Source organism: Hippopotamus amphibius, chromosome 5, assembly GCF_030028045.1.
Source record: "Hippopotamus amphibius kiboko isolate mHipAmp2 chromosome 5, mHipAmp2.hap2, whole genome shotgun sequence".
Classification (NCBI taxonomy): Eukaryota; Metazoa; Chordata; class Mammalia; order Artiodactyla; family Hippopotamidae; genus Hippopotamus; species Hippopotamus amphibius.
In genome coordinates, this window is record NC_080190.1 from 116,957,208 (window position 1) to 116,970,986 (window position 13,779).

Sequence of the window (13,779 nt, forward strand, 5' to 3'; positions counted from 1 at the left end):
GTTCTTGTCAATGATATATCCCCTGAGCCTAGAACAGTGATTGCCACACAGTAGGTGCTCAATAAATAGGCCCTGGAACATTAAGAATCAAACTATCTAGACTCCATGTTTTTTAAAACAATTATTAGAGAGGCTAAATCCTAACCCATTAGAGGTATTATTTTAATTGACCTGACACATAAACTATACTATGCTGAAAATACATTTTTTTTCACAAATTAAAAGAGTTGGTGTTTTGGAAACAAATGAAAAAATCACTCTGATTCCATCCTCTGTTGTTGGGGTTTTTTTAGAATATTCTGAATGTCATTTTTTAACTGACATATGGTGCTATACAACATTATGTAAATTACAGGTGTACAACACAGTGATTCACAGTTTTTAAAGCTTTACTCCATTTACAGTTATTATAAAATCCCGGCTATATTCCCCCATGTTGTACAACACATCCTTGTAGCTTATATTATACCTAATGGCTTGTACCTCTTACTCTCCTACCCCCATAAACCCCCTCCCCTGCCCTTTCCCCACAGGTAATCACTAATTTGTTCTTTATATCTGTGGGTCTGGTTCTTTTTCGTTATATACAATTTGTTGTATTTTTAGATTCCACATATAAGTCATATCATACAGTATTTGCCTTTATCTGTCTCACTTATTTCACTTGGCATAATGCCCTCCAAGTCCATCCATGTTGCTGCAAATGGCAAAATTTAATTTTTTTTATGGCTGAGTAGTATTCCAGTGTATGTATACACCAATCTTCTTTACCCATTCATCTGTTGATGGACGCTTAGTTTGTTTCCATATCTTGGCAACTGTAAATAATGCTGCTATGAACACTGGGGTACATGTATCTTTTCAAATCAGTGTTTTTGGCTTTGTTCAGATATACACCCATGAGTGGCGTTTCTCGGTCATGTAGTAGTTCCATTTTCAGTTTTTTGAAAAACCGCCATACTGTTTTTGTGGTAACTTTTAATAGATTTTTTAGTTCTGTCTTCATGAAAAGTTATTGCAAATTTCACTTAACAGACATTAAATACTAAAGAAAAGTCTATAATATAGAGGAATTGGAACTTTGAATTCTGGCAGGCTGGAAAATAATTTGTAGGGAGGATGTATAATACAGTATAATAAAGCTATATTTTTTTTTCTTTAAATCTAGTTAGCAGATTTCTCCTTTTTAAAAAACTTATTCAAATATCCTGGCTGACTATCGGGATCTCTAATAACACTTGCTTATATTTTCCTATGCCACAAAAGTTGAATCTAACCCAAATCTTCAACTATAGAAACATGTATGTTTAAAATTAAGAATCTATTCAAGTAGCAACTAAACTCTCAAATTTTCTGACAGTCCAACTGATCACGTTCCTTATAACTAGGTCAACCTTAAGTACAAACAAATGAAAAAAAAAAAAAGAAAGTAAATCCCAAAGAATATTTGCCACTCTCAAAAAATTTCACCGTACAGAAAAGGTACAATTCATATGTGAGGATTATGAGCTCAATGAAAAATATACAGGAGACAGGTCAACTTCTCATATTTCAATTGAAAATTATACTAATCCATCCACAGAATGATTCCCTTTTGGACTCTAAGATTATACAATTATACGGTTGTACTAACTGTCTTTGGTAGGAACTAAGGAAAATGCCCCAATCTAAATAACAGGGCCCATTTATCAAACTTCATTCCATAACTACCTGAATACCAGTTACCCTTCCTCATCCATCCCATCAAAAGAAGTGGGCTTGGCAAACAAAAGCTTCCAGGAATAATGATCATTTTAACTACAGATTCACTTCATTTGTATTTAAATTACATTAACTCTTACTACCAACGTGATCTATAAAATATCCATTGAATGCCAAGCAATATATACATTTTGGAGACTAGAAGGGGTGTGTCTGTGTAAAATTAACACTTCCTTCAAATATTTTATGATTTAATCATATACAGAATAAACATGAGCTATATTTAACACTATTTATATGTAACAGCTTCAAACCTGCTCTGAAGTACTAAGTAAATAAGCCCATAGGGATCCAAACTGACCCAAAGGAATTAAACTGAAACTAGTCTCAGTAATGATGTACATGACCAACCAGAGAACTAGAGGTGTCTATTTTCTAAAGGTTCATTGCATTTCCTCATTTCTGTGAGGGAAACTCCTGACTTCTGATTAATCTCTGGCTTGCCGGGCTCCGTCCCCTGTCTTGGATTGACTGTGAGTTTCTATTGCTTGCTCTTGACTATTTGCCTGAAATGAACTACAGTTCCTTCCTGTCTTTAAGCCTCTGTGTACTTCCGGAGTCAACAAGTTCTGTGTCCTGGTACCAACATCTGCCTTGGTTTTCCTAGTCCTGATTAATCACACTGCTCCCGTCACCTAGAAACCCCAGGCCAGTGAATCGCCAGCAACACAATGGATCTACTCAGAATCCCCACTCTCCCACTTACAAGCTCACCAGGGTGTCCTCACGTGTGAGTTACAAAGATACAAGCCTTGAAGGGAGTTGTGTTATACAGAAATATGCAGTGCCTGACACGAAACAAATGCAGAATAAATGATGATTTCCAGATTATCCTGGGACTTTTTTTGGGGGGTGGGGGAGAGGAGAGATGTCAGAAAATTTTTTAAATTATACAAAATTTCCAAATTTCCCAAACTCTTCCTGTAGTCAAAGCCAATTGCAGGGCATGGGGGGACTTTAGGGAACACTGACAAACATACGTGAAGAGATAGATAAGTAAAATATGAAATGGACTTCCATGTGGGCAAAAATATAACACTTTAGGGGAAAACAATCCAAATGGTATTTTAGTACAACAGGTTCTTACAGTAAAGGAACCCAAGAATTAACATAAACGATTTTTCTGAGGAATGAGCCTAAAGTATCACTGGTTCCGAAAAGGTGGCAGAGACTACTCTTTGCCTCTCAATACTAATTCTCCACTTCTTAATTTTAGGATAAAACTCCCCACATCTCAGCTGTACACTTGACTGCCCAACTAGATACTCCCAGTCTCCCTCGCTGCTGATTCAGCCTTGCCACATTCTGGCCAAGGGGATGAGAATTAAAGTGATGTGTGGAATCTGTCTCCCACCCACCGTCCCTCTGGGGCTGAAACGTGAAAGGGGTCCTGATAAGCCAACTTCAACCATACAGACAAAAACAACACCCTAGTGCATTGGTTCCCCAACCTTCTCTGCGCACTGGAACCAACTGGAGAAACTATATAAAATACTGGCAGTCTGTCCTACAGACTCTGATTTAGTCTGACCTAGGGGATGCTGGCGCAATCATGTAGAAAGGACCGGAGGTCTCTGAGCTGCTCACTCCCCTGGACACTGTTGAGCAACAGTACTGAAACATTAAATAACCAGAGCGCCAAGAGAGGATGCAAAAAAGGCATGTTGATTACCTACCGCTTACATATCCACAAACAATCCTTCTGTGTTGTTTAAACTACTGTTGTTTGGCCTCAGAGAAAGCAGCTGAACAAACATCCTCATAAATATACATAATAAACACAAAAATTCTGGTCTTCTGGAAAAAGAATTATAAGCACAATTTTCCAAAAAAAAAAAAACTGTTCTTTTTCTAAAGAAAAAACTGAAGTATACCAGTAGCAATAGAAGAAAGTGTGGTTTTAGCATAATCCAGGGAAATCACTGATAAGCTAGAGAAGATTCATTAAAGAAAAAGTAAAAATAAATTTTAAATATTAAGATTACTCCATGTGACAAGACGAAGGCAAAAAAATAAAGTTTGCCAATTTGTTAACAATTGCATAAATCAATAAGAATTTGGAAGCAAAATGTGAAGTCTCAAAAAAGATGACTTTAAGACAGAGTTAAATAAATACTGACTTATCTTATAGGCCCATTTTTGATAGGCTACAGGTTAGATTGCTTTAATAAAGAAACAGACTCTTTCTTTTTTGTTCCTCTGCCATCCTCAACGTGTGACTTCTATTTCATGGTTCAAAATGGCTGCCCCATCACCTGCCATCACACCCTCATACCTCAGACCAGCCAGGAAGAAGGGGGACAGTGCATACTCTTCTGTTATAAGAGAACACCTTAGAAGTTATACATGCTGCTTCTGCTCACGTCTCTCTGTCCAGAACCTACACACATGCCCACACTTAACTGCAAGGGAGGCTGGGAAATGTAGTCTTAAGCTGGACAATCATGTACAGTGCTAAAACTTTATTACTACAGAAGAAAAGAATATTGGATATTGGAGGCAATTAGCAGTCTCTGCCAGAGATCTCATTATTAAAAGGGACAAGAAAAATTGAGAGAAAGGTGTGTCTAGAATATTCCAGAAAATGTGTGAAACATAAAATATATAAATAAAAATATATTTCTATATGTATTAAAGTTATACAAAGTCAAACATGACATAGATATACAGTGTAGAAAATGGAAGTCCCCTTTACTCTCATAATTTCACCTCTGGGAAAATAAGGGGTTATTAAATCTTGGAATGTGTGGGTGTGGGACTAACATTTAAGTGAAATAATGTCTTTCCATAGTTCTTCCCCTAGTGCTACTGACAAAAATAAAACTTTGGAATGGGAGATGTCACTTTTGGAATCCTAAGATTTCTTCTTTGGGTTAATAGTCTTAAATAAGAAAAAGCTAGAATCCAAAGGAGCAAGAAACCAAGGCCAAGTTGAGACATTACAAGGCATCAAAGGAAAACATCAATGTTTCTTGCACAACCACTGAAAATGTGTCACCATCTCTAAAGCCTCTCCTCCTGGCAAGAAGACAACTTAAATAGATAATTTAAATCACAAAAGTGGCAAAGCAAAGTCAAACATAGATATCAACCCTTATTTGACTTTCTCAGAGAAACAAAGCTTTTAAATTGAATAAAAATGCTTACCCATTCATATTCTATATTGCTAGATTTTTGCTATAAACCTAGAAAATAGTTTCATATCAGTATTCTAAATTTAACCAGCTGGAGTCATTTCTTAAGTACTATACCATTTAACCTTTTCAAATGAAGGGCTTGCCTTTTCATGGAAAATATGCATTTAGCATTTACGACAGAACATAATGTCCTTGCCTGAGATATTCTCCAATGAAATAGGTCCTTTTTAGTACACTATTCTTAGCTATATGGCAAGGCTAGAATTTAAAAAAAAAATTTATTCAAGGATTCAAAGTCTAAAATCACCTATACCAACTAGAAGCATTTCAAAATCTGAACCTCAACTTAATGTATCAATTTTCTTAAAATCATAATCACTGAACTCATGGATCAAATACCATAATAGCTCATGAGAATGGGGAAAAAATTAGGAAAAAAAAATTTTTATCAGATGTGTCAGGACTTGAATGATTATACTCAAAACCATTGGAAAATTGACCCAACTCCCCTTCAAGCAAAGAAATATTTGCTAATAAAGTGCGAATAATAAAAATGCAACTATTATGAAAAGTAAATATTACAAATAAGATTTTTAAAGAATTAACAAAAACAAGAACAACTATTTTTAGATCAAATCAACTGTACTCAAAACTCGAGCATAACAATTTTATTTGGTATTACAATATAATGCCACGTAAGCAGTAAAAGAACAATAAAAAGACAAGTACTGAGAAAAAATGTAATCAGACCAAAATGTTGTCAGATAAACCAGTGTTTCCTTTGTAAAAGTGTAGGCAATGATTGCTATGTGCATTAAATGTAATGCATAAACTTTATACAATTTGTATCATGATTTTAAAAAACAATTGTCGTTATTTCCAAGATGTGAATCTAGCCATAATAGATGTAATAATAAATGACCTCTTCTGACTTCTAAATTTGTTGCAATTTTAAAAAGTCACATTTCACACTTCAGCAACATAAGCTGACTTAAGCTTTAGGCCAGCCCTATCAAATGTGTTTTCCAGATATGCAAGGAGGCACCCAGAGACTTTGTAAGCTGCCCAAAGTTACAGTGTTTGTAAATTTCAGTGCCAAGACTTGAACCCAGGTCATCAGGCCCCCTAAACCCATGCTCTGGACCGTGCACATCACCCCACCGTCCCAGTGCGGGAGGCAGAGCTGCTGGCAAGCTGTCACAGGGAGATGCAAAGGCCACCAGCAGTTCTGAAAGCTCTGGACTAAAGAAGAGGTGGAATTTTAAAAATATACAAGAGACAGCTTGCTCGTTCTTAGACTCTGTCATGATGTTCTGCTGTGGGTATGTTCCATGGCAGGATGGCTGGGAGAATTTGCCAAGTGCCCTCCCTGCCCCTCAATGCCATCGGGGCTCTACATTTACCAGAAGACCATCTGACTGCCGCCCTGCTCTGCTGTAGCTGCTTTGTTCCCATTTTATTGTCTCCTTCCCCTTAGCTATACTCATCTCCTGCAAACATTCCCAGACAAAAGTCATCCCTTTATGTTTCTAACCTATCTCTCCCTTTGCATTCACCACCAGCCTCCTTGAACAGCTTTTCCATCCGTCTTCATCTCCTCGGCTTCCACTCAGGTCATGTCTTCCAGCTCATCCTTAGGCTTCTGCTCACCATGCTCCTGAAGCCAAAATCCCAATGACGTTCCCATCGCCTAATCCAGGGGCCTCTTCAAGTCTTCAGACTACCTACTTCTGTAAAGCTCTGAGAGTTGAAAGAAACCTTTCTTCTGGGAACTAGATCCTTCCTTGGCTTTCAAGAGATCACCCTCTCCTGGTTCTTCGTTTCAACCTTTGACAGCTCAGTTCAAGTCACCAGTGCACTCTCCTCTTCCCCTAATCTTTAAATATCAGCTCCCTACATCCTACTCTTGGTTAGTATGTTCTCTTCCTTGAATTGCTCCCCTTGTGCCATCTCATCTACCTAATGGCTTCAACATATATGATTAGTTATGGATACTTGGTAGATCTCTAAATTCTTGCCTAAGTTCCACATTATTATCTTCAAAAATCATAGCAGAATTTGCAGCTCAGCAAGCTGACAACCAAATTCACTACTTGCCTCCTCCGCACGCTCTTCTGCCCCTTGCATTCCATTTCTGAGTTCATGACACTCCCCGTCCTATCATCACACCACAAACCACCTTAATGTTCTCCATTCTACCTAAACCTCCACTTCTGAGTGAATACAAATACTAAAGTTTCTACCCAAGAAATGCCTCGTGGTTGTTGGATGTCTGGCCCTCTGCGGTTTGGTTTGATTTTGTTTGAGTTTTGTTTGGGTTTAGTTTCTTATCTTCACCATCACTTCCACCTTAGATCAGACATTCCACAGTTCTCACCTGGACCAGTGAAATGGCAGAAACTCCTAATGGGTAAACAGACTTCAATCTTTGTTCCTCAACCCTGTTGGCAGAATTCTCTTGCTAAGAAACAAAACTAATCTCAATAAAGACTACTCACATCAACGTCATCAAATTATAATACGGTATAATTACACAGATGAAACTCTAAGACTAAAGACACATCCCTCTACACAGAGGCAGTTCTGGCCACATGATTAACACTCCAAAAATCAGAATTATGCAAGAGCCCCATTTAATTCATGGTATGTTTACTACAAAAGTCAAGACATCTTAAGGGCTGCTTCCTGCCGCCATTCTCATGAATACACATGCAGGCCAATGACTAGAAAAAAAAAAGAACCCAGTCAAGTCAGCCCAGGAGTGGTGCCCAGTTAGGGGGATCAAATAGGATCTGTCTTAGGGCTTAGGATAAACATAGGACAGGGTCTGTAGACCCTGAGAGCAAGATCACTTTGGTAGGAGCAAAATATCTGTGTTACACAAGCTAGACGTGTTTATGTTTTGTGTCATTTCCAGGATTACTGGTCTGTGCTCTCCCTTAGTAAATAGTAACAGCTTCTCGAGGTTTATAACCTGTCCTAGATTAAGAGGAGCAAGAAAAGGTCTTCTCTTCATGCTTGCGTGGATTGCTGAAGAAGCAGTGTATGCTGAGGGCCAGTGAGGTGGTGGAAATAGAGAACGAAGAGAAGGAATCCCAAGGCCAAATTCAAAGACACAGATTCAGGGAATCTTGGCCTGGCAACTTCCTCCCAAGAGAGACCCCTTCCCAGTGCCAACCTTGGAGGTCTCAGACTTGTTCATTATTAACAAGAGAGCAAGTGTCCCCTCACAATTGATTTCCCATTGCCCTTAGTTGAAGTCAGAATTCTTAAGAATGGAACCCTTCTCAAATTGGCCTGAACATACCCCATCTCCTACCAACAGCCAAAAAGCATACAGACCTGTTTATCCCCATTAATGAAGACTGTCTCAGCACCCGGAGTATGTCAGGTCAGGTGTTGTCTCCTGTTGCACCATGGTCGCCCTCAATGTGCTTACTCTTTCAGGACGGATAATTCTCTTCCGAGTCTCACACATCCCTCCTCATCCTTCAGCAGCCTGCTCTATTATCACCTCTTCCCCAGCTTCCCTCGACCCCAGGCTGAGCGAATCCTGCAATGCCTCCCTGCCACTTTGCTCATGACCCTATCATTTTACCTCCCACACGGCATTGTGACTATTGGATACTAAGGGTTCATTTATGCTGCAGTGTATGACTTTGAGGGGGATACAGTTCAACCCACAACATAAACATGAGCACAATGTGTTCAATCAATTTATCTTTGCCTAGAAATGTTAGGTCACGACTGAAAGAAGTTGTTTTCAGATTCATTCAAACCGTTTTCTTTGCTTTTGCTTTATTTGCCTATTTGCTTTCTTGAGCACCTGCTAGTTACAAATCACTGTGATGAGGCCAAGAAAAGTGTGCAGAGGAAGAAAATGCACCACCTCTACTCTCTCGGAGTTTACCATCCAGATGAGGGGTTTTTCTCACTGCTGTAGCAAAAACACAAATCAAAAGGAGGTGGGGCTATGCCAGGAGATGCCAAGGTGAAGAGCCTGAAGCCACACAATTCGGTTCCCCTGACCCCCTGCCAGGGCCCCTGAAGCCAAACCCCAGACCCCTGGAGCTCTCAGGAGCACCATTTGAAAGAGCTAAGAGATACACATACATGAAGCCAAATCAGATAAGAAATATGCAGTTGCTCAGTACTTGCTGTAAAGCACCGGACTAACTCCGGCTGTCCTTACCTAGAATGCAACCTATGGTCACCGTCTTAAAGCCAAATACCATGGGAAGGGCTGAACTGACCGAAGCGAAACACACAGAGAGGAAGTAGACACTCAGAGACACAGGAAAAGGGCAGAGGAGAATATAACAGAGACAAAAATCAGACACTCAGCATGACCAACATCTGTGGCTCTGCACAGCAATTAGAGACAGGACTCAGATTCTGGGGTATTGAGGCCAAAGTCTGGACAGGTAACAAATTTCTAAATCTTCTGTTTATGACAAGACACATAGCTCGAAGTTTTTGTCCTAATGCCCCTACAATGGGAAATAACCATGCTTTCTGATTTGCCAGGAACAATCCCAGTTTACATCTGTTTCCCTGTGTAATTATTAATAGCACGCCCTTTCACCCACAGAAGTGTCCCAGTTTAAATGAAAATTAGACCATCACCCTGCCTCAATGCCACCCGCCACAATGAAGCGTGTCTACACAATTTTCTAGGCCTGGTGCAAAATTCAAACATGAGGCCTTTTATTCAAAAGGCAAGGAAAAAAGTTCTATTAAAGGTACTGAGATATAAAGCGAGTTTCTTTTTCTTTTGTGTATCTGCTCTGCTCACACCCCACTGTCCCACTGGACTTCACTTGCAAAGTACGAGTTCAAAGATAAAATTAGCAAGAATTTCAAGACAATGACGGCAGAGCATCAAACTAAGCCTGAGGTCCTTCAGAGCGGGCAGCGCTGAGCGACGATGTAAGACGCACCCTTGAAATCGGCCCCGGTCTGTCCTTTCTCCAGAAAACTGGTTACCACCTACTACTGTCCAAACTCTGGACATCAAATACTGGATATTAGGTCCATAAAAACATTTTTTCAGAAAAAACTGTTTTAGAGCATTCCTAATGAAGCACAGAATTTCATTTCTCAAGCAAAACAAGAACATAAATTCAAACAAATTCCATCACTCACTACCATTTTATCTACAACCTAAAACTAATGAATCCAGATAATGTAGTCTATCCATGGTCCCAAATGAAACTTTAGACTACAATGAATTGAAATAATAGTGTGTTACAATGTCTTTAATACCTTGATGCCTGATTTAGATCACATTTCTCTTTTAAACGCGGGTACTACATGTTTAAAGCTTCTTGTTACATAATATGTAACATAATATGTGCCTGAGTGAAACTTAAGTAACTTCCACTATCTATACAGACCAAATTGGAAAAAAAACAAAATCAGAAATTTAAAGATGACTGAGGAACTGTCCTTAAAATGGGGTGGGAGGTTTAGAAGATGGATAAATTCGCTGATTCCTCCATTCATTTGTTCAGTAAGCATTTATTGAGTATTTACAGTGTCACAGGCACTGCACAAAAGTCCAGGGAAACACAGGCGAGTAAAATGTGGCCTTGTCCTCAAGAAGCTTACATTCTAGAAGAATGACACAAAGGTAGACAAATACCTGCCTAAGCTTGCTTTGGCACCATGGAAGAAGTGACTGCAGGGAAGAGTGGGTACCAAGCAGTGAGCACTCTAGCTGGGGCAGGAGGGAAGGACGGGATCATGAAAGTTTTCCTAAAGGAGATGAAGAGCCTTGAAAGCCCAGTAGGAATCCAGCAGGTTGCTAAGAGCTAGGGAGGAGCAGAAGAAGAGGCCTGAGAAAGCCTGGCACCCCATGGGAAAAGTGAGCCACTCTAAATATCAGCAGCAAGCTTCAAGGTCAGAACCTTGCTCAATCAAGAAGTGTGTGCCTGGGTGGCAACCAGACAGATCACACAGATGTACGGATGTATCAATATATGGATGGAGGAAAAAGGCAACACTCATGAACTATGGGGGGGGGGGGGGGGGGCCGGGGGAGGTGCTCTCTCCTGAAAAGGCCAAAGGTTGGAAATGAGAAGAGAAAGAAGCATCTTATTTAAAAACAAGGAGTTTTCCCCTCAGGCCACATGATCATTTAATCAAAAGAATGTGTCTGCTTCTTTACTGGTCTGCAAGTAAAAATATGTTCTCAGTAAAACTAAAAATATGTTTTTCATCTCTTTGTAATAAAGATAAGTTACCTTCACCCATGCTGATGACTTGAAACATTGACAGAAACTAAAAACAATGACTAATCTAACAAATATTTAAATTTGACTTAGAAATTTATTATCAAATTTTTGCAACAGATTTACCACTGCACTTATTTAATACTACAACTGTTTTTTTAAAAAACAACTTCTTTTGTTTGTCTGCATTTCTGACAATTCCCTTAGGATAGATTCCTAGAAAAGGAATTACCAGGCCAAAGGGTTTGAATATTTTTAAAGCTCTTGGTACACATCAGTTCAGGATAAAATTAAACTAGATTGACTACATCAACTGAAGGTAACCACATAAAATAGGTGAGAATTAAATGTGGCTATAAATAATACCCAAAAAAGAAAAACTAATAATGTTTTATAAGTAGATCTTAGAGTTTGAATATTTATAAAACAAAAAGGAAGTCAGGGGAAACTTTTGTTTGGGAAGACTTTCAGGCCAATTAGTGTGTGTGTGTGTGTGTGTGTGTGTGTGTGAACATGTACATAAAAAATAGCTAATAAAGAAAAGGAAAAGTGTAAGAGACAACAATTTCTGAATGAGATAAGAATGAAACCACAAAATGATCTTCTTATAAAGAGTAAAATGCAATGTATTTTATACCTCCCTTAATTTCTTACCTAATTCTATATAGAATTACATTATCAACTTTAATAATCAGGTGTTAAGATTAGAGGAAAAACTGATATTTTAAATAAAGATCAACAAATTGGTTTTTAAGGTAGGTTAGCCGTCTATTTCTGTAAGTTAAGACTTTTTTGCTCAGTACTTTTTTCCTATACCTCCAGAGAGGAGTAACTAATGCAGCTGAAAAAGTTACTTGGATTCTTCAAAAGCCAAAGGACTTGGTCACCAACAAAGTTTCATGAAAGCCAAATTTGAAGCTATGAAAAGTCACATCTCCTTAAAAACATGCTTTTTTTGGACACTGCTGCACAGAAGTGTACAACAATTCTATTTATCACCAATTAGCAGTATATTCTCAAATATCCACACATTTCCAAAGAATGTGCCCCGGGGCCTCAAGTATATTGATTTTAATGTGAGAAGTCAACCAGAAGCCAATCTGTGCATCTCACACCCCTTGAGATTCTTGCCAGAGCCAAGAAGAGAATTCCTCTATCATGATTATCAGCAGAGAGTTTACCTCTTTCAGAAAACTGAGCAGGAAGTTTGGCCTTTGAGACATTTCCCTTCAGACCAAGGGGGTATGGAATAGGGTGGTGAAAAGAGGAGGTTAGAAGATCTGAGGGAGATTTTAGCAAAAGCTAAAGGTCCTCAGTCTGAGTGATGCTCTCCCGCGCATCTGGGTGGAGAGCAGCCAACCCTCAAATTCTGTCTTTGCATCAGCGAATAGAAAAAAATTCAGCTTTTGAGTGACGGAGTTTCTTTCACTCAGTTTTGCCCCTCCTGGCCCTAAAATGAATGAAACATCTTCAAAGCAGACTTCCAGGGATGCAAGCTGAAACCCTGAAACAAAGTTCCTGCCAGTTCTACGAAATCTTGAAAGTTGTTGGATGGGAGTTCTATTACCCCGCTTTCCTGGGCACAGTGTGAACGCGGGAGCCAGGAGAAGGAGATGAACCCACGGGGGTGGGGGATTTAAACAGCAGATTAAACCCGGGGTGGGGGTGGGGGGAGCAGATAGTAGGACTAGGATGGGGTGAGCACTACATGTGGCTTTAATATCCAACAGCTGCTGGAGGTCATAACCCCGATGCTCTCCGTATGCCCACCGGAATCCAGTGCTTCAAAGATTATTATAACTAAAGGGACTTCACTGCCATGTGATCTGAATAACGAACTCAAGCTCCAGAAGAATCAAGGGGTTTTTTTATTAACTATATGTACCTGAACGTAGCAGACAGACTTTAACCACCCAGCCAGAGCCTCAAACAAAATCCCCAGGAGAGGAAGAGAAAGAAAGAAAGAAAAAAAAAAAAATACAGAACGCACTCGAGCAGACCAGGGAAGGGGCAGAGAAGCGTGAGGAGCGATGGGGCAGCAGGCATTCCCCGAACCAGAGCCTTCTCCCACGCGAGCTAACTTTTCTCCCTGGCCACTCGGCGCGTCTCTAGGCAGTGACCCCCTACCCCCCACCCCCGCCGGGGACCCAGCGTCGGCGCGCGGAGTCGGGGCCCGCGATGCCCGGACCGGTCCCGGGTCCCCGCGCAGACAATGCCGCGCGCGCCGCCCGCGCCCCCCGCCGCCGCGGGCCGCTCACCGACACCAGGAACTCCAGTGTGCCCACGTAGTCGCGCTCGGTCTTCTGCAGCTCGCTGAGCACGCACACGCGCAGGCGGAGCTGCTTCTCCAGGTCCCGGGCGCTCTCGGCGCGGCCGTCCCCGCGGCTCTCGTCGCTCATGGTGGGCGCCGTGCCGCGCGCCGCTGCCCCGCGCGCCCGCCGCTGCCCCGAGCCCCGCGCGCCCGGCGGGGAAAGTTGCCGCCTCCGCCGGCTCCGAGGTGGGACGGGCGACTCGACGCGCAGGGGAGAGGCGGGGGCGGAGGAGGGGGCGCCCGCAGGGAGGCCGGCGCGGGAGACCGGGGGGCTCTGCCGAGGCCGCTCCCGGGGGATGGGGCTCCCGCCCGGGACCTGCGCGCCGCGCCCCGCGGC

At 41.1% G+C, this 13,779-nt stretch overlaps 1 protein-coding gene across 1 annotated transcript in view; it reads right to left on the reverse strand.

Moving 5' to 3' along the window:
- PREX2 (phosphatidylinositol-3,4,5-trisphosphate dependent Rac exchange factor 2) overlaps positions 1 to 13,530 on the reverse strand; it is a 281,055-nt gene extending 267,525 nt beyond the window's left edge. Inside the window, exon 1 of the mRNA XM_057736322.1 lies at positions 13,390 to 13,530. Coding sequence (XP_057592305.1) covers positions 13,390 to 13,530 — 141 coding nt within the window. The remainder of the gene's footprint in view (positions 1 to 13,389) is intronic.
- Positions 13,531 to 13,779: the final 249 nt, after the last annotated feature.